This window comes from Schistocerca nitens, chromosome 2 (assembly GCF_023898315.1).
Source record: "Schistocerca nitens isolate TAMUIC-IGC-003100 chromosome 2, iqSchNite1.1, whole genome shotgun sequence".
In the NCBI taxonomy this organism is placed as follows: Eukaryota; Metazoa; Arthropoda; class Insecta; order Orthoptera; family Acrididae; genus Schistocerca; species Schistocerca nitens.
The window spans coordinates 600,025,411-600,049,833 of NC_064615.1; the positions used below are offsets into that span (position 1 = coordinate 600,025,411).

Genomic DNA, 24,423 nt, shown 5'->3' on the forward strand with positions numbered 1-24,423 from the left:
CGTTTTTACATAGTTGTTCACATCTGCTGTAGAGTCGAAGAAGTCAGAGAGGTTTCCAAGAAACGAATTTTGATGACTCTTTCCAGCAATATGCCTGAACTCCATAATTGGCGCCATGTCTAAAGAACCGTAACCCGTTTGTTATAATAACCAAGAAAACACCGTCAGGATCATAACTTTTTATTTATCGACTACTGGTTGCAGTTTGCGGTGCATATCATCTTCACGTCTGGAGCCGGAAAGTGCAGTTTTGACAAACCGCACTTCGCAGCGCGATGCCTCAAGACGATCTGAGACCAAGACGGCGTTTGCTTATTTTTTACAATGTATCTGAAGTCCGTTTTGGGAAGCCACATGTGCCCTCTGCAGTGGTAATTTTTCCTCATCTTTATAATAAGTTATCCCATCTCCCATGGTTAGTCCTACGTGGCGTATCAAGTTCCCACGGTTTGTTGTTGACTTCGAGAAAGCTAAGGACTCCGATGGGGAGTTATTGTAGCATTCTTGGTCCAGGCTTCCTGGAATTGAAGTTACGGCCCACCATGCAGCTAGCTATTTTGAGTGGTGAATGCCTGGAGCGGAGTCTGTTGATTCGGATGAATTGGCAGCTGCTGGTTGTTGCAGGTTTTCTTATGTTCCCTCAGTAAGCTATTCTTTGTTCCCAGGTTTGGTGCTGAAATACGGCTCCTTGTAGGTAACCTGAATGCGGCAGTGGAATTAATTGTGCCAGCAACAATCCGCCGTTTGACTCAGTTGCGTATGTTCCACTATTCTGCTGTTGAGCAGACAGGGTCAAGGGCAGGTAATTGTAAGGTCGAAGCTGCAGAACCTCATTTTTTAACACATGATTTTTGTAGAATATTATGCCATTACCGCTATTTAGCTTCAGACTATGTTTGACGAATCCGAAGAAGACGACTGGGCCGCTAGTTGAAGTATCGTAAAAGAAATGTATCCCAGTAACCACTGTTGTCTTGAACTGAGGAAAACGTGTATCAGACCATTTGTTTATCTAGGTTTGCAATAGAACGCATGTTTCCTTTGACGGTGCTTGAGATATTGCATGTCATTTCTGTAAGTTAATTGCGAATAGGCTCCTCTCTCTTCAGTACCGTGTTCTTATTTACTATAATTCCCGTGCATCATTCTTAAATACTGTTGAAAAGCACATTTGTTAGACACCAAACTTATAATTGTTTACTACAGTCAAAGTCAGAAAATTTAAGAGCAGACGGTGTGTCGCACATATTGACTAGACTTCTAATTTCCATATCAATCTAAGATCGCGGCAAAAGTGTATTTTCCTTCAACCAAATGTCCAAATTTTTGCCCCTTCATGGATGGGGTGCCGAAAAATCGATTACTTATACGCCCCTTGTGCAAGCTGTTATTAGTCAGATTTTATCTTCTAAGGGAGGGAAACCTAGAGCAGTGAAGAACATTTAATGTTATTCGCTCCTGCGGGTCAGAGAAACCTTTCAAAATTGGCGTTAGCGTTCTCTGTAAATGCTCTGCATTCTCCATTACTCAAACCTTAGTTGATCCCATATACATGCATAGAATTCTTCCTGTAAGTGTTGCAGTTTCTTTCTAACATCAATTAAGTCTTTGAAGTCTTCTAGATAACCGATGACGGATTGAAACGAGAGAGTAGAAAAGCTCCTGGAGTTCTAGCAAACGCATTTTTTTATAAATGTGATGAACACTCAAATACATATATAATGTACGATATGCTGACGATATAATAAATTGCAAAGCATGTTTGGATACTTATCTCCAAAGAACACTGTAATGCAAATACAAATTAGCATCATTTATGGTTTTTAAAAACACTGTTGGATTTCTTAACGGAGAAAATTAAAATAACTTCGGTTCACGAGGCTTCTCGAAACTTCTGATCGAAATACTTATACGGTTCACGATTACTGAACTATTTGGTAAAGTGGTGGTTTATCCCCACTTGTCACCAGTTATGTGTTCGAGATAATAGTAAGGAACTGGAATTAATAACTAGAAGAATGTAGAATACCACCAGCTATGCTTCGGTGGAAGGATATAAATGACAGAATAAAATACCTTAGATTTGCGGAGGATTTAGGCATACAAATACAACAGCCATATGAATCAATCCTCTTGAATTTCGATCTAAAGAATATCTGAAGAAGTAACCAAATTTTTGACAGTTATAAAACATACATGAAAAAATTAACAGCAGTTACAGATCTCAAAGAGAAAGTAAATAAATGAAAATAATGGGTGGATAAATAATAGTTGGATAAATAATAGGTGGAGAGAGCGTACGGAACAAAGGAAAAATTACGACAAAACATGTTTACCAGAAGAAATTGAATTAGTACACTATAGTACAGTAGTGAAATCAGAGTGCGTGTATATGAACAAATATGATGAACTGAGTTATATTTTAAGCAAGTTAGAAATAAATGAAAGGAGCTTGGTTACGAGGATATTAGATTTAACAACAGCAGAAATCTAGTAATTAAGACATATTAAAATTCGAGGGCGTGCTGAAAAGTAATGCCTTCTAATTTTTTTTGTAAAAACTCTTACATCTACATCTACATCTATACTCCGCGAGCCACCTTACGGTGTGTGGCGGAGGGTACTTATTGTACCACTATCTGATCCCCCCTTCCCTGTTCCATTCACGAATTGTGCGTGGGAAGAACGACTGCTTGTAAGTCTCCGTATTTGCTCTAATTTCTCGGATCTTTTCGTTGTGATCATTACGCGAGATATATGTGGGCGGTAGTAATATGTTGCCCATCTCTTCCCGGAATGTGCTCTCTCGTAATTTCGATAATAAACCTCTCCGTATTGCGTAACGCCTTTCTTGAAGTGTCTGCCACTGGAGCTTGTTCAGCATCTCCGTAACGCTCTCGCGCTGACTAAATGTCCCCATGACGAATCGCGCTGCTTTTCGCTGGATCATGTCTATCTCTTCTATTAATCCAACCTGGTAAGGGTCCCATACTGATGAGCAATACTCAAGAATCGGACGAACAAGCGTTTTGTAAGCTACTTCTTTCGTCGATGAGTCACATTTTCTTAGAATTCTTCCTATGAATCTCAACCTGGCGCCTGCTTTTCCCACTATTTGTTTTATGTGATCATTCCACTTCAGATCGCTCCGGATAGTAACTCCTAAGTATTTTACGGTCGTTACCGCTTCCAATGATTTACCACCTATGGCATAATCGTACTGGAATGGATTTCTGCCCCTATGTATGCGCATTATATTACATTTATCTACATTTAGGGAAAGCTGCCAGCTGTCGCACCATTCATTAATCCTCTGCAGGTCTTCCTGGAGTACGTACGAGTCTTCTGATGTTGCTACTTTCTTGTAGACAACCGTGTCATCTGCAAATAGCCTCACGGAGCTACCGATGTTGTCAACTAAGTCATTTATGTATATTGTAAACAATAAAGGTCCTATCACGCTTCCTTGCGGTACTCCCGAAATTACCTCTACATCTGCAGATTTTGAACCGTTAAGAATGACATGTTGTGTTCTTTCTTCTAGGAAATCCTGAATCCAATCACAAACCTGGTCCGATATTCCGTAAGCACGTATTTTTTTCACTAAACGTAAGTGCGGAACCGTATCAAATGCCTTCCTGAAGTCCAGGAATACGGCATCAATCTGCTCGCCAGTGTCTACGGCACTGTGAATTTCTTGGGCAAATAGGGCGAGCTGGGTTTCACATGATCTCTGTTTGCGGAATCCATGTTGGTTATGATGAAGGAGATTTGTATTATCTAAGAACGTCATAATACGAGAACACAAAACATGTTCCATTATTCTACAACAGATTGACGTAAGTGAAATAGGCCTATAATTATTCGCATCTGATTTATGACCCTTCTTGAAAATGGGAACGACCTGTGCTTTCTTCCAGTCGCTAGGTACTTTACGTTCTTCCAGAGATCTACGATAAATTGCTGATAGAAAGGGGGCAAGTTCTTTAGCATAATCACTGTAGAATCTTAAGGGTATCTCGTCTGGTCCGGATGCTTTTCCGCTACTAAGTGATAGCAGTTGTTTTTCAATTCCGATATCGTTTATTTCAATATTTTCCATTTTGGCGTCCGTGCGACGGCTGAAGTCAGGGACCGTGTTACGATTTTCCGCAGTGAAACAGTTTCGGAACACTGAATTCAGTATTTCTGCCTTTCTTCGGTCGTCCTCTGTTTCGGTGCCATCGTGGTCAACGAGTGACTGAATAGGGGATTTAGATCCGCTTACCGATTTTACATATGACCAAAACTTTTTAGGGTTCTTGTTTAGATTGTTTGCCAATGTTTTATGTTCGAATTCGTTGAATGCTTCTCTCATTGCTCTCTTTACGCTCTTTTTCGCTTCGTTCAGCTTTTCCTTATCAGCTATGATTCGACTACTCTTAAACCTATGGTGAAGCTTTCTTTGTTTCCGTAGTACCTTTCGTACATGATTGTTATACCACGGTGGATCTTTCCCCTCGCTTTGGACCTTAGTCGGTACGAACTTATCTAAGGCGTACTGGACGATGTTTCTGAATTTTTTCCATTTTTGTTCCACATCCTCTTCCTCAGAAATGAACGTTTGATGGTGGTCACTCAGATATTCTGCGATTTGTGCCCTATCACTCTTGTTAAGCAAATAGATTTTCCTTCCTTTCTTGGCATTTCTTATTACACTTGTAGTCATTGATGCAACCACTGACTTATGATCACTGATACCCTCTTCTACATTCACGGAGTCGAAAAGTTCCGGTCTATTTGTTGCTATGAGGTCTAAAACGTTAGCTTTTTGAATAAAAAAAAATTAAGATTCTACATATTTATTTTTCACGTCTACATATTTTCAGCCATCTGCTGTCAGAGGGCTCCAAATTGTAGTATGTAATATGACGGTTTGTATCGCTACTGTATCGGCAACAATCTGAAGCATTAGGTTCACTGTCATTAATCCTCCTGCATACAGTCTTGGAACCATCCGATTTTCATCTTTTTACAAAACTTAGAAAACACTTTCGAGAATTTTAATTCAATAGTGATGAAGTGGTGCAAGCAGAGGTGAGACTGTAGCTCTGTCAACAAAGTCAGACATTCTACAGTAGCGGTATGAACAAACTTCTCTCTCGTTGGGAGAAATGTTCCGTCGCGAGGAGGGCTGCATTGAAAAATAACTACATGGACATGAATAATACAGAGATAGAATGTTAATAACGTTAATTTTATTCAAAAAGTTTAAGTTTTTACATAAAATATTCGGAGGCATTACTTTTCAGCACGCCGTGGAGTAGAAGAACATAGAACGGAAAACGGAAGAGACGGCTGATGTCCATTTAACATCTGTGCGTGATAGGTGAGAAGTCAACCAACGTCGGTTTGAAATGTGTGAGGGAGAGGAAAGCGTGAACGGTCTAATGAATACAGTTACCACATAAATGCATAAGAGAACAAGAACCGAGGATACAGACATATGCTAGAAAACATAATTAAAAAATGGGATGTTGCCATGCTAAGTCTGCCACAAAGTGACCCGAAGAGAGGAAGAAGTTCTTGGGTTCTTAAGAAGGTTAAAATGGTAAACGACCAATAATAATAAAAATGTCTAGTAGATGTACTATCTGGAAACAACAAGGTTTCTGCGCCGGCCAGTGTGGCCGTGCGGTTCTAAGCACTTCAGTTTGGAACCGCGTGACCGCTACGGTCGCAGGTTCGAATCCTGCCTCGGGCATGGATGTGTGTGATGTCCTTAGGTTAGTTAGGTTTAAGTAGTTCTAAGTTCTAGGGGACTGATGACCTCAGACATTAAGTCCCATAGTGCTCAGAGCCATTTGAACAAGGTTTCTGCACTTCACGCTCACATGTGACCTAAAGTGACAACAGAACTTGGAGGGGGGAAAAGAAAAGAAAAAAAAGAAAAGGAAAAGAAAAGAAGAAAAAGAAAAGAAAAGAAAAGAAAAAATACTGTCCGTGTGCGGGTCGTTTAGATAGCGATCTCGTTTTGCCTCGTAATGGGCGAGCATTAAGTGGCCGTCGAAAGCAGTAACGTGTGCTGGATCGATCTGGCGCCACCGTTTCTAGGAATTTCAGCCCACATGTTCCACGAGCACTGATTGGCTTGTTGCATGCTTATGAACAGGGATAAACGTCACTCGTCTGGTGGAAAGTGTCGCAAAATGACCATCGTAATACACACTAGTTGTTTTTCTTGATGTGGTCTTCAGTCCGTAGATTGGTCTAATGCAGCTCTCCACGTTACTCTATCGTGTGCAGTCCTCTTTAACACTGTTTAACTACCACAACTTACATCCATTTTGAACCTACTAACTTCATCTACGCCTTGGTCTCCCTCTACAATTTCTACCCCCCAATCTTCCCTCCATCACCAAACGGACGATTCATTGGTGCCTCAGGATGTGTACCGTCAACTGGCCCCTTCTTTTGGTCAAATTGTGCCACAATTTTCTTCATGCATAATAAGCTGTACCATGTACTAGAAACACGTGAAAACTTGTACTGGACCGGCATCTGTAAAGGATATTTGCATTTACCTACACAGACACTGTAAAAACGACAATTTTCCTCCCAGTTCCATTAATTATTAGACCAACCGATGTAATCTTCAACATTATTCTACAGCACCTCATTCAAAAGCTTCTCTTCTTCTCTGAACTTCCTACAGCCAACATTCCACCTCCATACACGGCTGCAATCCGGACATACGACTTCAGACGTTAAAAAATCGCTCTCTTTCAGAAATGCTTTTCTTGCTGTTTGTCAGTCTGGATTTTTTCTCCCCCCTACTTAGACCGTCATCATTTATTTTTCTGCCAAAATAACAAAAACTCATCCGCAACTTTCAGCGTTTCATTCGCTAATCTAATTCCCACAGCATAGCCTGATTCAATTTGACTACATTCCATTATTCGTGTTCTGTTAACGGTCATTTTATAACTTCTCTTCCAGATACTATCCATTCCACTGAAATGCTCTTCCAAGCCCTTTGCTGTCTCTGGCAGAATAACAATGCCATTGACAAAGTGCAAAGTTTTTATTTCTTCTCCAAGAGCTTTAATTCGTTTTCCAAATTTTTTATTGGTTTCCTTCACAGCTTTCTCAATGTACTGATGGAATAACAGTGGGGATAGCTACAACCCTGTCTCACTCCCTTATTGAGTACGGCTTCCCTTTTACGTCCTTAGACACTCTATAACTGCAGTCTAGTTTATAAGCAAGCTGTTCATAACTTTTCACTCCTTGCTCCATTCAACATTTTAAAGAGTTTAGTCTAGTCCACACTGTCAAATGCTTTCACTAAATCTACTAATGTTACGGAGATAGTTTTGCCTTTCTGCAACTTATCCTCTAAGATAGGTCGTAGGGTCAGTTTTGCCTCGTGTGTTTCTACATTTCTCTTGAATCCAAATTGATTTTCCGTAAGGTTGAGTTTTACCAATTTTTCCGTTCGTCTGCAAATAAGTCTTGTTAATTTTTTGTAGTGTTAACAGCATTCACACCTGTCAGCACCTACCTTTTTTGGAATTCTTCCTAAAGTTAAAGGACATTTCGGCTCTCTCGTGTGTCTTGCACTCCAGGTGGAATAATTTTGTCACGGCTGCCTCTCCGAAGGATCTTGATAATTTCAAGGGAATGTGGCCTATCCAGGCCCTGGTGTCCACATAGGTCTTCCAGTGCTCTGTCAAATTCTTCTCTCAGTATCATCTCTTACATCTCATCTTCATCTGCTTCCTCTTCTCTTTCTGCAATATCGTCCTCAAGTTTGTTTCCCTTATATAGGCTTCCCTTCTTTGCTTAATACTGGCTAGCCACATGAGCTTTTGGTATTCATACAGTTGCTTCTCTTTCTTCCAAAGCCTCTTCACTGTTGCAGTAGGCGGCACCTGTCTTTCCCGTAGTCACGTTAGTTTCTACAACTTTACATTTGCCCTCTAGCCATTCCTGCTTAGCAATTTTGCACTTCATCAGTCTCATTTTTAGACGTCTGTATTCCTTTCGCATTCTTCATGTGCTGTCTTTTTATGTTTTCTCTTCTCTTCCGCTAAATTCAATATCTTCTAAGTTTTTAAGAGATTTTTACTAGAACTTTTTACGTGTTTGATCTTCTGCTGCTTTCAGTATATAATTTCACAAAACTACCATTCAGTTCAACGTTGCATAATCTCTGATTTATTAGCTGTGTCCACGTTCCATCTCCTTAATTTCCTAACTTTTGCGATTTCTTCAGGTTTAGTCTGCAGCTCATAACTAATAAGTGTTATCAGAGTCAACATACGCCACTAGAAACGTCTACAGGATAGAATCTGATTTGTAAACCTCTGTGTGACAGTTATATTATAAATCTGAAGCCTTACGGTGTCTTCAGATGTCTTTCTGAAAGATTTTGAAACCATTTGACAGCTATAAGTAAATTATACTGTGTGCAGAATTTCATCAAGTGTCTCCTGCTTCAGGTGGTTCCCCAGTTCATGTCCTCCTCCTATTTTTTTCTCTTCATCTGCGGAGCTAGTAGACTTACAGACTTGTACTATTATGATGGATGTTGGCTTTGTGTCTGTCTTGAGTACTATAATGCGTTGACTAAGTTGTTCACAACAGCTTACCCAATTCTTAGTTTCTTATTTATTATTAGGCCTACTCCTGCACTGCCCCTATCTGGTATTGTATTCATGATCCTGTAATGACCCGACAAGAAGTCCTGTTCTTTCTGCCACCGTACTTCACTAACTTCCATCTATCCCCGCCCCTTCTTAAATTCTCTAAGCTATCTATCCGATTAAGGGATCCAACATTCTGCGCTGCGGCACATATAATGCCAATCTTATTTTCTCTGATGACGATATTCTACTGAGATATCCAACCAGAGATCCGACTGGAGGAGTATATTGCCTCAGAGTTAGAAATCGCAAAAACAAATATTCACTCGAGATAGAAATTAGAAAGCCAAAACTGTTTCTGTAATAAAATTCTGTACTCTGAAGTGGAACAGCTATAGGAAACTATGGGATGGCTACTGTGTTCATAGGTCTAAAAAATCCCGTAAGCAGTTGATAAATCTCGACTCGAGGAAGTACACTGATGGAAATGGAAAGTGTTACACCATGAAACACCAGTTGGGTATTTATCAAACTTTCTGAGGATTTCATCATATGATAGGTACGCTGTGGTAAGATCTCGACCTAAAAAGTTCCAGTAACATCACACCCAACAGCCATCACATACTTCAACCATTCATCACCTGCAGGAACGGGTTGTTTTTTGTTTTGAAAATAAACCTGCATAATGATGATATTTTAATAAACATTTCTCGCAGGCATGGAACCAGTAGAATAAATTTTCTGTTTGTTGTGTTCCTCGATTTTGATAAACTTTAGAAATGACACCAAGTAGGCTGTGATAAAAATATTCTTTAATATTGGACCGGGTTTTGCCAAAGTCCATTTTCCAGCACAGTTCTGGTTAATACCAAAAGTTATTTGTTTACGTATTCTACACCACATGTACTTGGCTACTAACCAGACTGTTTCCAGTAGAATTTTTGACATTTTGCCCCTTTCTTGACGGACCTGTATTCGAAAGTAACTTCTGCTGCTTACCAAAGCTGTGTTAGAAAATTCTTTCTGATTGGAACTGGATGTTTAGAAACGAATATTTTGCATATATGTGGCGTTTGTTCTTTGAATATGCCCAAAAGAACAGGCACCACTTATATAATTCGGCGCGAACAAACAATGATCCCTTCAATGTGAATGCACTCAAAGACCGCAAGACCGAACTGTTAAAGGAATCAGCGTGATGCTACGAGTAGTGATAATGGGCACTACATCAATAGTGTGTTAATAAGTTGAAAATTTGGGTCTGATGGGAGGCGAGCTATGGTAGTCCGTGCAGCTGCAATGATTGCGGACAGTGGTCAGAGCATCTGACTCGTAAGCAAGAGACCCGGGCTCGAATCCCAATTGGGCACAAATTTTGAACTTCCTCCATTGATTTTAATCAATACCCACTGGCAGCTAATGCCTTTAATCCCTCTGCGTCAATATTTTCCAGGCAGTTACTGTCTTACATGAAGTCCTTCCTAAATCGGAATGTATTTGATAGGATCCGGTCAAGGTTTTTTGGTGTAACTCTACCAATTTCCCTAGCTGTATAGGAATATGGTCACACACTGAGGCATTGCATTTTTCTCGTGCAGCCGGGCTGGACGACTACAGCCTCATCAACAAGGCTAGCCAGATGGCGCCGTCGCTGCCGCCGTTCACGCAGCGGTTCAACTCTTTGGTGTCGATGGGAAGCAACGGTGGGGGCGGCGGAGGCGGCGCCAGCAGCCCGGGGGCGGTGTCGGTGTCGTCGGCGGCGCACCTGTCGCACGCGCGGCCCTCGCCCTACACGCCGTCACCGGCGGCGGCGCCGACGCAGCCTGCCTCCGCGACGTCGAGCGCCGGGGGCGGCGCCCCGACGTTCGAGGCGTCGCTGTGGGGGTACGAGGCGTCGCCGCTGCAGCAGTACGGCGTGTCGTCGCTGGCCGCCTCCAGCCGCGCCAGGGCTGCCAACCCCTCGGCGCCCGCCGCGCCCTCGCCCTCGCCCCTGTCCGTGCCGGCACTCACTGCCAGTGAGTACCGCTCGCTACCTGCCTGCCTGCATCGGCACCACGACATTCCTCTGTTCTGCCCTGTGTATTTCGTGCGATGGTCATTCAGAAAATAATGCCTCCCAGTTCTTTTTATGGAAGCTACAACAGCTACGAAAAGCGCCGTAACTAAAACAAGCAGTATTTAAGCTACATACTGTCATTTTTTCACACGCTCACCGTCATAATTGAGCTGACGGAAACTGCAGATCGATAATAAAGAACTGATAAGGAAACATCACCAACGCGACTTGATATTTTAAGGAGAAAAAAGCACACTTGCAAGAGTTCAGTCCAAAAATTTTGGTCATAATTCTAAAAATGCGCTATTAAGACCTTCGGAATGTACAGCTTTTAAACTCCGTACGTACCGGCTGTTTTTCACTCGTTCCACACCCATCGCAACTTCCTACTACCTGAACGCGAACTACTGAGCAGCTATTTGTGACAGGTACTTGCACATAATGTCGACGAATAAAGAAGCGATAGTGCTTCCTTTATTTAGTCAAAGTGCGCGGTTTGCACCCTGTAGTAGCTGCCAGAGATGTCTTTGTTCTGAACACTTTCACGTTGCGATTCACAAATGCAGTGCACATTAATGAAATGATCTGTCGTTAAAGTAGTGTCGTATCGCTATTCAGCCATTAACATCGCTGTCAGGCGTTTATTTTCTTTGGACTGAAGAGCTGACACCCTTGTAATAAAATACGTTTGTAGGAGTTGCAGTGTTCTTCAACGTGATTGGCATGATTAAGTTGCAAATCGAAAATAATGAAGACCATTTGATAATAGCTCTTCAGTTGCTGGTTGTCACTTCGCAGCGCCGTACTTCGCGAGCGGGCATTCAGCGGCCCCAGTGGGGCGGAGATAGTGGAAAATAAAAAGTGCGCGCGAGGTTTGAAAGCTGTATATTTAGAAGCTGCGTACTGTTATAATTATGCCCGAAACTTTCTTGTGCTATGTATTTCTGCAGCTGATATCTTACAAGTCTGTGTTTTTCCTCGTTAAAAATAAAATATGTTGTCGATTTGGCGATGTTTCCTTGCGAGTGACTTCCTCGTCGAGGGAATTTGAAAGAAGTCATGTGAGATCCGCAAAGAACCACTGGCGAGATAACAACGAAGAAACAGATTTAAAGAAAGCAAAAAAAGTGGTCAACGTCGCTGGCTACTACCACCAAAGTCCCTGGTCCACTGCCCAGTGTCCTCCTCGGAAAACCCTTGACAAAATAAGCAGCGAAATCGACATGTAACCACCGAAGTGGCGTTAAATAGAAAGGCTTGCATCAGGTTAGTCCCAACATGACATTTGGCTACATACTGTCATTTTTCCACATATTTACTGTGGTATAAACCTTCCCAGGCCTCCTCCCCCCCTCCCTCCACCCTCACACTTACCCCCTCCATCTACGATTAATTATTTGCCCGTGGCTCATTGATTATTTCCACAGTCTGTGCCAGTGTGGTTAACTGAAATACCATATCCCAATAAAGTACTGTACCTAGATTACTCAACGAATCCTCTAAAATTGTAAAAGCTCACTCTAATAGAAATAGTGTTCGCAGAAACGTTGTGGGTCGGAGAACAATGGTTTAGTCCTACTGGCAAGATTAAGCAGCGGTATTGTGATCAGGTATCAATTCTAAAGCTTCTCGATGGATGAAGGTAGCATACACACAGGCTATTATTTGATCTTGTCGCGCAAAAGAATTTATTGACACAGGAATTCGGGTAAAAAATGCATGTGTTCTTAATGACTTTCAATGCACAAGCTATGCTGACGAAAGAAGTGGGAGAAATCAGAGTTTTACAACAAACGGGGAATTTACCCGCACACTGGAACCTGATTTACTGCAGCTATCGTGGCCTCGCTCATCCTTCAGAGACGGCTGCACGACACTCCTACTCTCCAGCTCTGTCCATCCAGAAGTGACTTCTTCTACCACGTAACCCGTTGACCTTTCTTCGACTGCTGGCATCAGTGTGTGTCCTGCGCTGGCTCCTTCCATGTTGACAACCCAGTTGATGTTGTAGGCACACTCCTCCCACAGTAACGACAGAAGAACTTTTCTCTGTTAAGTTTCGTGGGATGGTCCATTCTGCACGAGGCCTGTGACTTACATTACCTTTGAACTAAGCAGCAGCGGCGGTTGTACAACACTCCCCACGACACACTATCAAGGGCCATGTTTCGCCAAGTGTGCCCTCGCTCAAGTCATAGACTGTCTCGAATCCGTATGTATAAATATTGCCTCATTAGGTATGGTAATGAATTAAAATGTTCGTACCACCATTCGTTATTAGCTTTTCCACAGTACCGCTCGCGTATAAACCTGAATCTGCTCAAGCTAGCCACTGTGTTGCAGTTTGACAACAGAACCTGAGTCTGTAAAATGTTGGCTACGCAGTCCATCTTTCTAAGGCCCAAAGAGATGGAAGTCTGAAAGTTACTGAATCGGGACTGTATGCTGGATTTCGTAGAACAGTCCAGCAAAATTTGTCGATGTGTTCCATAGTCATGAAATTGTTGTGCGATCTGACCTTATCGCGAAACTTCCCGGCAGATTAAAAATATGTGCCGGACTGAGACCCGAACTAGGGACCTATGTACTTCCGCCAGTTGCTGGGCTCCTATCTTCGAAAGTTCACACAACGTCTGTTGTGAACTTGAAGGACTAGTGCTTCTGGAAGAAAAGATATTGCGGTGACATGACGTAGCCACAATGTTAGGGATGTTTCCAGAATGAAATTTTCACTTTGCGGCGTAGTGTGCCCTTATATGAAGATGAATATGGTAGAGCACTAGCTCGTGAAAGGTAAAGACCCCGGTACAAAGTTTCACACTAGCGCACATTCCGCTGCAGAGTGAAAATGTCTTTCTGGTAACGTCATCGTGTTGCAAGCGGAAGTTTGTCATCTTCTGTGGCGTGACTAGAAATTTGCGATCTTAGCGTAGTCTACCGAACAGGCATTTGATTTGGTTTCAGAGACATCCAATACAATCACACCCTTCCCAACTCTTAAAACTGCGCACCTCATTTTGTCTTCGGATGACTGTATCTTGGACTGATCATTTGCTGGAGAGTTCCCATGACGCCAGTCCATAGAATGCCTCTTCGATTCCGGCTCTTAGTGGTGATGTCATACCTGGGGATGATGGTTCCAGAAAATGGTGTCCTTCACTCTCGTGATGGTCCAGCAGAGTCCAACAAATTTCCTTTCACAGTCTTTTTTAAAAAATTCGTGGGACCCAACTCACATAGACACTTCCCGATAGCCAAGGTCGCGTCCCATCTTGTCTATGGTATACAGGCGCCATTCTGCTGGGCACACGATTCCTTGGTCGTAACCCACCGACGATCACTTGTGAGATGATGGGGACGCCGTTAATTACGAGAGGTGGTAGCTGAGCAGAGTCGACTGGGACGTATCTCGTCATTCGTACACTTCTCATCACCACTGAAGAGAAGTAACCTTCGTCTGACGTAACCACGTCTACCGTATCGTCACAATACACACCCTTAGCAAACGCCGATGGATTTCAGTTGTTGCACTTTTTTCATCAGTGATGAATCCAATGGTTCATCTCCAAATCATACACCAGTTTGGAACTCTTTCCTGCTGTTGCTATCTGTCGCAGGACATTGAAACCAACATGACATTAGCGGGAAGATGCAGAAATTAGTACTACGCATGACAGTCTGCCACAGACTTTCAATCAAAACAAAAACACTGAAGGCATTACTTTCTGAATGACGCTCGTACTATTTTTCTCTTCCAGGTCTACTCTAATTCTTTTTGCTGTGCGCTTCTCGCATTTTCTGGCTGTTGTCGTGCACTGTAAAACCTTCTAAGCTTTTAAGTGTAGTCACAGTCAAGTTGAGAATGTACTCCATGAATACGCTTCCGCCCCGAGGCTGAGGTGTTACTCAGGAGCACAGTTCCTGAATAACCTACACGTGAAAATGACGCAAATACTCAGGATGTATCACGTCATATCTAACACCTTATTTGAGTGGTAGACGTCGCTTCACTTAATAATTTGACGACTGCCATTTTTCCGCTTTACCGATTTAGACTCAGGGAACCAATAGCTAACAATAGAGCACGGAAACCATGAGAGAAAGACCGTACTTTCTTGTAATGTTGCCCATCACTTCATGGTATTTTTATTTCAGTATTCTGAGGTTTCAATTCACATGAAGTACCTAAGCGTTAATTGTTCCTAACGAATAACAAAACAATTTTCCATTCCGTAGATATGGTTACCAGCACTGTATAGCGGTGGTGGCACTTACCCTGTAGCAGTTTCTTCTCTCCACTTTCCCTCGCCGCTACCTACGAGTATATGGGGCAATAAGTACCTCCTGCACACCGTTCTCCTTTCTGATATTGCTAAAGAAACTGTGGATAAATACTGGCTCCCCTTTGTGTATGTCCCCTTTTCCTATTAAACACCCTGTGCAGTTCTGATAATTAAACGTGTCTGTACATTTAGTGGAAACTTTTCACTCGTTTTCCTTCAATCTGCGAATTTAAACCCTATAACCTACAAAGGCAGAACTCTGTGATTCTGTTTGAAATACAAATTTGGTACTATCAAATGTTTTTAGGACTATTCTATTGCCGCCAACGCACATTTCACTTGAGGATCACGAAGATAAGTACGAAGACAAACAGTCAGTCGTTTTTCCCTCGAGCTATTTTCGAATGGAACATGAAAGAAAATGACTAGTAGTGGTACAGGGTACCATTTTTTGTCTTCTTCCACCACTATTCCCCCCCCCCCCCCCGTCTTCCCTCCCCCCCCCTCCTCTTTCTGTTCTGTTTGCAATGTTGTGCAGGGAGGTTGAGTGTTAGATTTCCGTATGTAGCTTCTCCAACTGACTGAGAACGCCACGGTTAAATCCAAATGGCTCTGAGCACTATGGGACTTAATATCTGAGGTCATCAGTCCCCTGGAATTTAGAACTAGTTAAACCTAACTAACCTAAGGACATCACACACATCCATGCCCGAGGCAGGATTCGAACCTGCGACCGTAGCATCAGCACTGTTCCGGACTGAAGCGTCTAGAACCTCTCCGCCACACCGACCGCCGCCACGGTTAAACAAGTGAAATAAGCTACATCTCCCTTTGTCCTGAAAGAGCATTCAGTATCTATCCTTACAGAGGAAACTTGATCAATGGGACTTACCTGTAGGCGATGTCACTTACGTGGCATCCGGCAGGTGTCATTACAGATGCTCGCTTCATATCAGCGTTTGTTGAAGTGAGACGTAAAAGGTAGTCTCTTACGGCATTCTTTCCAGAGCTTGTTACAGCGAAACGAGGGAAAGAAAGAAAGAAAGAAAGAATGAAAGGTAGTTAGTATAAGAACGTCGTTGGGAAGGTGAGTAACGCAGTACAGTCATAAAACGGGAAAAGGGTCCAATTCATTTATGTGTATTGCCACTTTTACTTCGCGAGTTTTGACTGTATAGAGTATGTGAAAATTAGTGTTATGGTTGAGAAGAAGAAAACGTCTTGGGGTTGCTGGTTTACGCATCATTTGAGTAGAGCAGCAGCATTGGTGTATATCTCATCATTTACTGTGATACTCCAGCCTTGTTTCGGAGCTCACTTGTCACTGGTACACAGGCTGGTGACTATAAACTGTATACACTGTTAGCATGACTGTTCTTCATGTCAACCAGTTGATTGAGTTGATGACTTTGAACGAGCCATAGCTGTCCTTCACGTCAAGCGCCACCTCTTCGGAGTATGCCGCAAACCTCCTTAGAGTGGATGGTGAAGAGTACTTCGGGTACCACGCTAAGCCCTCCACCTTTTTTTCCGCTGCATTCTCGAAAAAATGCTCGTTAAGAAAGACTGTCGATAAGCGTCCGTACAACCTCAAATTTCTCTGAGTGTCCAGTGATGGCAATTTTATGATGTCTACATCTACAACCATATCCCGCCAGTCACAGTATGGTGCTTGGCTGCGGGTATCCTGGACCACTATTAGTCATTTTCTTTCCCGTGACACTAGCAGACAGAGCAAGGGAAAAACGACAGTATGTATGCGTCCGTACGAGCCCTAATGGTTAAAATGGCTCTCATCACTATGGGACTTAAATTCTGAGGTCATCAGTCTCCTAGAACTCAGAACTACTTAAACCTAACTAACCTAAGGACATCAGACACATCCATGCCCGAGGCAGGATTCGAACCTGCTACCGTAGCAGTCGCGCGGTTCCGGACTGAAGCGCCTAGAACCGCTCGGCCACCACGGCCGGCGCTGCCTTAGGTCAAACGGATATCAACTGCGTTATTTTTAAAATAGGAACCCCCATTTTTATTACAATTTGTGTAGTATGTAAAGAAATATGAATGTTTTAGTTTGACCACTTTTTTCGCTTTGCGATAGATAGCGCTGTAATAGTCACAAACATATGGCTCACAATTTTAGACAAACAGCTGGTAACAGGTAGGTTTTTTAAATTAAAATACAGAACGTAGGAGCCGGCCAGAGTGGCCGAGCGGTTCTAGGCGCTGCAGTCTGGAACCAGCGACCACTACGGTCACAGGTTCGAATCCTGTCTCGGGCATGGATGTGTCTGATGTCCTTAGGTTAGTTAGGTTTAAGTAGTTCTAAGTTCTAGGGGACTGATGACCTCAGATGTTAAGTCCCACAGTGCTCAGAGCCATTTGAACCATTTTTGAACAGAACGTAGGTACGTTTGAACATTTTATCTCGGTTGTTCCAATGTGATTCCTGTACCTTTGTGAACTTATTATTTCTGAGAACGCATGCTGTTACAGCGTGATTACCTGTAAATACTACATTAATGCAATAAATGCTCAAAATGATGTCCGTCAACCTCAATGCATTTGGCAATACATGTAACGACATTCCTCTCAACAGCGAGTAGTTCGCCTTCCGTAATGTTCGCACATACATTGACAATTCGCTGACACGTGTTGTCAGGCGTTGTCGGTGGATCACGATAGTAACTATCCTTCAACTTTCGCCAAAGAAAGAAGTCTGGGGACGTCAGTTCCGGTGAACGTTCGGGCCATGGTATGGTGCTTCCACGACCAATCCACCTGTCATGAAATGTGCTATTCGATACCGCTTCAACCGCATGCGAGCTGTGTGCCGGACATCCATCATGTTGGAAGTACATCGCCATTCTGTCATGTAGAGAAACATCTTGTAGTAACATCGGTAGAACATTACGTAGGAAATCAGCATACATTGTACCATTCAGATTGCCATCGCTAAAATGGGGGCCAATCATCCTTCCTCCGATAATGCCGCACCATACTTTAACCCGCCAAGGTCGCTGATGTTCCACTTGTCGCAGCCATCGTGGATTTTCCGTTGCCCAATAGTGCATATTATGCCGGTTTACGTTACCGCTGTTGGTGAATGACGCTTCGTCGCTAAATAGAACTCGTGCAAAAAACCTGTCATCGTCCCGTAATTTCTCTTGTGCCCAGTGGCAGAACTGTACACGACATTCAAAGTCGTCGCCATGCAATTCCTGGTGCATAGAAATATGGTACGGGTGCAATCGATGTTGATGTAGCATTCTCAACACCGACGTTTTTGAGATTCTCGATTCTCGCGCAATTTCTCTGCTACTGATGTGCGGATTAGCCGCGACAGTAGCTACAACACCTACTTGGGCATCATCATTTGCTGCAGGTCGTGGTTGACATTTCACATGTGGCTGAACACTTCCTGTTTCCTTAAATAACGTAACTATCCGGCGAACGGTCCGGACACTTGTATGATGTCGTCCAGGATACCGAGAAGCATACATAGCACACGCCCGTTGGGCATGTTGATCAAAATAGCCATACATCAACATGATATCGACCTTTTCCGTATTTGGTAAACTGTCCACGGTACCACGTACTTACACGTTTGTGACTACTACAGCGCCATCTATCACAAAGCGAAAAAATTGGTCCAACTAAAACATTCATATTTCTTTACGTGCTACACGAATATGTAATAAAAAATGGGGTTCCTATTAAAAAAAAAACGCAGTTGATATCCGTTTGACCGATGGCAGCGCAATCTAGCGGGCCAACCATAGCGCCATCTGGTTTCCCCCTTCAACCTAGACGAGTTTCGTTCTTTGTAGTTTTTTCGTTTGACGCTTATTTCGTGAGATATTTGGCCCGGTCACTATCAACGGACCACCATATATATATATATATATATATATATATATATATATATATATATATATATAAACAGCGGTCCTAGCATCCTGGGGCACCATTGACGATACTTCTGTCTCTGATGAACTCTGGGCGTTGAGGACAACGTCTGACTTAGCAGCAGTAATACACGAGGTGTAACCGTAAAGCTTCAATTATCCTCTAGAAAAAATAGTTATCTTTTGTTTGTTTGTAGATTCGTGTCACACTTACGGTACTTACTGATATCACCGCGCTACAGTACCGCAGCATGCTAATAGTGGAGCCAAAAGAAAATGACGCAGCTCGTGTCCACTGTATCAGTGGCCTGTACTATAGTTTCGTTTTGCCTGCACTAGTACCGTGCTACGGAACTGTATCTCAGGGGTTTCAATGAGTACCGTAAATATAGACAGGTACCTGCATGCAAGCGAATAAAGCTTTATAACTACGCCTCGACTCCTCTTGGAATATGCACTCTCTGAATTCTAACTGTAAACGTCTCCTTGCTTCACCATGCCTTTCTTGTAGCGTCTGCCAGTGGAGATTTGATCAATACCTCTGTGGCGCCCTTGCTGTTTCTAAACAATCCAATGAGAAACGCCATGCACTTGTCTGGACCTTCTCTGTTGCCAGAAGGATTTTGACGCCGCTGACGGAAAATCACCGCGTGAAACAGATGTGATATCCAAGTAACTGTTCAAGCCCTCTACTGCTCCCAGTCTGTATAAACGGTTTAGAGGACAATCCGAGCAGTCCTCTCAGTTTGTTTGGATATGATGCTGTCGTTTATCGTCTAGTAAAGTCTTCAGCAGATCACTGCGAATTACAAAATGGTTTAGACAAAATACCAGTGACAAAATACCAGTGACGATCGACTGCGAATCATAAAAAATGAAGTCCTCCACATAACTACCAATAAAATCGTTAAATTTCTGTTATACGATACATCATACAACTTTAAAGGTTGTCGATTCAGCTAAATTCTCAGGGATTGTAAACAACTCAAATTTGAACCATCAGATGTGGGAGAAGACGAACCTGTTTGTTGACACAGTCACCGTAGAATGTTCCACTTTGTTAACGGAGCCACGTCACCTCTGCTCGTACCGCTTCATCACTATGAAGGTGAGGTTCTCTAAGGTGTTTTTAAATTTTGGAAACAAACGAAAATCTTCTGGGGCGAAGTCGGGACTCAATGGAGGATGACGGATGACAGTGAACCCAAGGCGTCGGACTGTTACAGATCGTGTGTGGTCTGGCATGGCATGTCGAAGGGAGGGTGCTCCATGAGTGGACGAACTGTTTTGTAGTCAGAAACTTGTTTAGAGCACGATGTTTCTCACGCACTTACATAGTTGCGTTACACACTGCCATGTTACAGTTACAATTCGGAGCCCGCTAGCGACAGGACGTTGCAAATATGTAGACAAAGATAAAGATTGTTAAAAACGTTTGTTTTATTTAAAAAGCCTTAAGAGTTTCACAAAAGTAATTCGGGGACAGCACGCGGTCGTACTAACTAGTGACTACATTAGCTGATAGGATTGAAGGAGAACATCGAAAAACTTCATAACTCGTTTTATATTATGGCGAAATATGAAAGACGACTCACGGATTGAGAGGGGAGCTGGGATGGAAATCACTAAAACGAAGACATTTTTCGTTGCGGCGAAATCTCTTCACGAAATTTTGATCAGAAACGTTCTCCTCCGAATCCAAAGATGTTTTGTTGACTTCCACCTACGTAGGAAGATACGACTGAGGTATTTCAATGAAAAATTTTTCAGTAAGCGACGATACAAAATATTGCTAATGACAGAAGACTTAGTTTAAGTCAATTAACACGGCAAAAGTGCCTTACAATGACGATGGGAAAATTGTTTTCATGGAAATATCGTGGAATGCAAGTAAACAGATAATTCTATATAAAAGGATTCGTGAATGTTTAAATACATCATTGTCAAAAAATTAACGGTGGAAACACGTCATGCCAGTGAGTATGTTGGGTGTCGTCATTGTCTCATGATGCGTGACCTATCAGTTGAAAACATACGGGTCTGAAGCGGTAGCACAGATTTTATCAGGAAATTATGTAAGATAAAGAAAAAAAAATAATCTCAGTGCATTCTGTCTTCGGCAACAGAAGAATCTACGATAGTGTTCGGTTGTATTCTCTCGAATGGTCCACGTCCAATTTCTCCTGGTCGGTCACTGGAATTAAAAAAAGGGCAATGAAAATTGTGTCCGTGGCAAAGAAAATGAGGAAGGTAATTGATTACAAATAATTGAACACGATAAGTATAAGAAATACGTTAATTATTGCCAGCAAACAGGCATATAATAAGATTACTTCCGACCTCTCGGAACTCACACAGCAAAAAGGCGCAACAACATTACTTAGACAGATGATTACATTCCATGGTGATGAGCCACAGTAATACAGCATATATTGAAGGAATGCATTGCCATTTTACTGTATATTTTTGTATATTTACTGTGTAGAACCTAGATTTCGGTTTTCACGCCATTGTCGAGTACAATGATCTTACACCTTTAACGTATTTTGCTGTGTACTGTTCGGTATTACATTTTATTTCACGCTATTGTCGAGTCCAGTGCTTTAGCCGTTGGCATTTAAATACATGCTCAGATGCCTAGTTTACCGACCTGTCCAGCAATTTAGATACATTCCCAAATATCAACGACTAAAGCACTATACTCATAATGGCGTGAAATATGTCATCCTGCGCAGTACACACCGAAATACGTTAATAGTCTAAGATCGTTGATCTCAATAACGGCGTGAAAGCCGAAATACAGGTTATACAGAGGAAATATATAGGAAATATACAGATAAATGGCTGTGCATTCCTCCAAAAGATGATGTTCATTCGATTGCTATAAACAGTATAGCGTAGCAGTTTCGAAGAGTTACAGAAGCTTGGCTTCTTTGATAAATATTCGCTTTGATTAGTAATATGAAAAATTACAGAATGGTTTAAATAGTACTTTAAAATGTAGTGCTCAAGTGTTAATTTTTTGCACGTGCTATTCGATAATGGAGCGACCGCAAAATAGTCTTAAAGTGAAACTTCCTGGCAGATTAAAACTGTGTGCCGTACCGAGACTCGAACTCGGGACCTTTACCTTTCGCGGGTAAGTGCTCTACCATCTGACAAGGGGGGGCCGCCAATTGTGAAATTCAGATTCAATTCATACTGCGCATAATAAAAGCTCATGGCCAGAGGTGTAATGTGGCAAAGCACCAAGATGCGCTTCTCAGTCGTTGTCGAGAAAATCGACAGTTAAAAGAAACCGTTGCGGTGAAATACTCTCTACGATTAATAATTATCTACAGCGTCGTGGCGCAGTGGTAAGCGCTCGGGTTCGTAATCCAAATATCGCCGGATCGAATCTCGCACCATGCAACTTTTTTTTGTATTTGTTTTTTGTAATTCAAATGTGTGTGTGTATATATACACACACACACACACACACACACACACACACACAATAAATAAATAAATAAATAAATAAATAAATAAATATATATATATATATATATATATATATAAATTCCCGGTAATCAATTGCAACAATTATGCATATAATAAGTTGTTGAAAGTCGTTTGTCGTGGAAAAACTGGCGACTTCGGACATCATTATGTTTTCCGCAAACAAAGTTGTATTTCATTAATGTTATTAATTGCCTTCATAATGTTAACCACGTATAGTTAACGGAAGACGTAGAAACGATATTCCGAAACGAATACGTATAGCGTAAGTCAAACGTTCGAATTAGAATAGAAACCCCACGAACACAAATTTGCTGTGGCAGGTATGAAATATAAACTCCGTTACTCGCTCGTTACACTTGAAGGACAGATGTTGAATGGGCCGAAACGAGCCACCGCAGAATAGCGTAGTTGCCTGCTAACTTCGAAAGAAGGTAGATGCGGTCCCTAGCGCAACTTATAACATCGTCGAAAATCAGAGCGGACGAGAGAGTTTTGGTACACCCTGTTAAACAAACGCAAAAATGGAGGCGGTACAATTGGAGAGCGATCCGCCTTCACCAACATGTATAAGCAATTCATTAATAGTTTATATATATATTTGAATTACAAAAAACTAATAATAAAAATGTTGCATGGCGCGAGATTCGATCCGGCGACCTTCGGATTACGAACCCGAGCGCTTACCGCTGCGCCACGACGCTGTAGAAAACTATTAATCGTAGAGAGTATTTCACCGCAACGGTTTCTTTTAACTGTCAATTTTCTCGACAACGGCTGAGAAGTGCATCTTGGTGCTTTGCCACATTACACCTCTGGCCATGAGCTTTTATTATGCGCAGTATGAATCGAATCTGAATTTCACAATTGGCGGCCTCCCCTTGTGAGCTACCCAAGCATGACTCGCAGGTTCGCAGGAGAGCTTCTGTAAAGTTTGGAAAGTAGTAGACGAGGTACTGGAAGAAGTAAAGATGTGAGGACGGCGCGTGAGTCGTGCTGGGGTAGCTCAGATGGTAGAGCACTTGCCCGCGAAAGGCAAAGGTCCCGAGTTCGAGTCTCGGTCCGGCACACAGTTTTAATCAGCTAGGAAGTTTCATATTGGCGCACACTCCGCTGCAGAGTGAAAATCTCATTCTAGTCTGAAAGTGTTTCTACGAACGTTCTACCAAATAAGTGTGAATGTCGGAGTACTGATGTTTACGTAAATGTATTACATCTGTTAATCCTATTTCCTTGGAGATAGACGAATGAGTAATACTCAGGAATCGATCGGGTTTCGTAAGCTACCTTCTTGATGCATCGTTAGGATTCGTGGACTGAATCTCAGCACGGTAGCTGCTTTTCCTACAAGTTTTATGCCGTCTGTTCCGCTTCAGGTCGCTCCGGATGTTTACTCCGGCTCGTTGGTGATTCGCTGTAGGGTCCGAACGAGCGAGTAGAGACAGCGGCAGGTTTCAAGGCCACCGAGCCCGGAGAGAAGCCGCGGCGACGCACGGGGCTGGCCGGCTGGACGTGACGCCGTGTAAACACTGCCGGACAACGGATTCGGCCTGCCTCACGTAAAGAGCGTATCTCGGCGAGACGTGACCCGCCGCGTGATGATACGGGCCGTCGCGGGCGTCTGCGACCGTCATGGGAGTGAAAGGTGGCGGCAGCGGCGGGGCACCTCGGCGTTCCGCTGACGCGGCTGGCCTGGTTAGGCGCGTCAGCTCGGCTTCCCGGGAAGTGCGTTGCTTACCGGGCGGCGCTCGGCCGCCTCGCCGCGCCACGCCACGCCTCACCTTGCCCTTGCCTCCCGGCGGAGCCTGAGTGGCGACACGGCACGGCTCGCTCCAAAACAAACCGCCGGCGCGACCTCCGCCAGTGCGTCGCCAAAGTGGGCGCGCCGGCCCCGGCTGTGGGCCACGTCCTACTTTCCAACGGTGGTGCGAGAGCCCTAAACATGACACACTTAGCGTACTTAGAAAGGGACCGCGCATACCCATCAACACGGATTTCCTCCAAATTTATAGTATATCTACATTCTACATCTACATTTATACTCCGCA

General features: G+C 42.9%; 1 protein-coding gene across 1 annotated transcript in view; it reads left to right on the plus strand.

Moving 5' to 3' along the window:
• Nucleotides 1–24,423, plus strand: part of LOC126235186 (transcription factor GATA-6-like) — a 520,767-nt gene that overhangs the window by 360,923 nt on the left and 135,421 nt on the right. Inside the window, exon 4 of the mRNA XM_049943916.1 lies at nt 10,226–10,642. Coding sequence (XP_049799873.1) covers nt 10,226–10,642 — 417 coding nt within the window. The remainder of the gene's footprint in view (nt 1–10,225; nt 10,643–24,423) is intronic.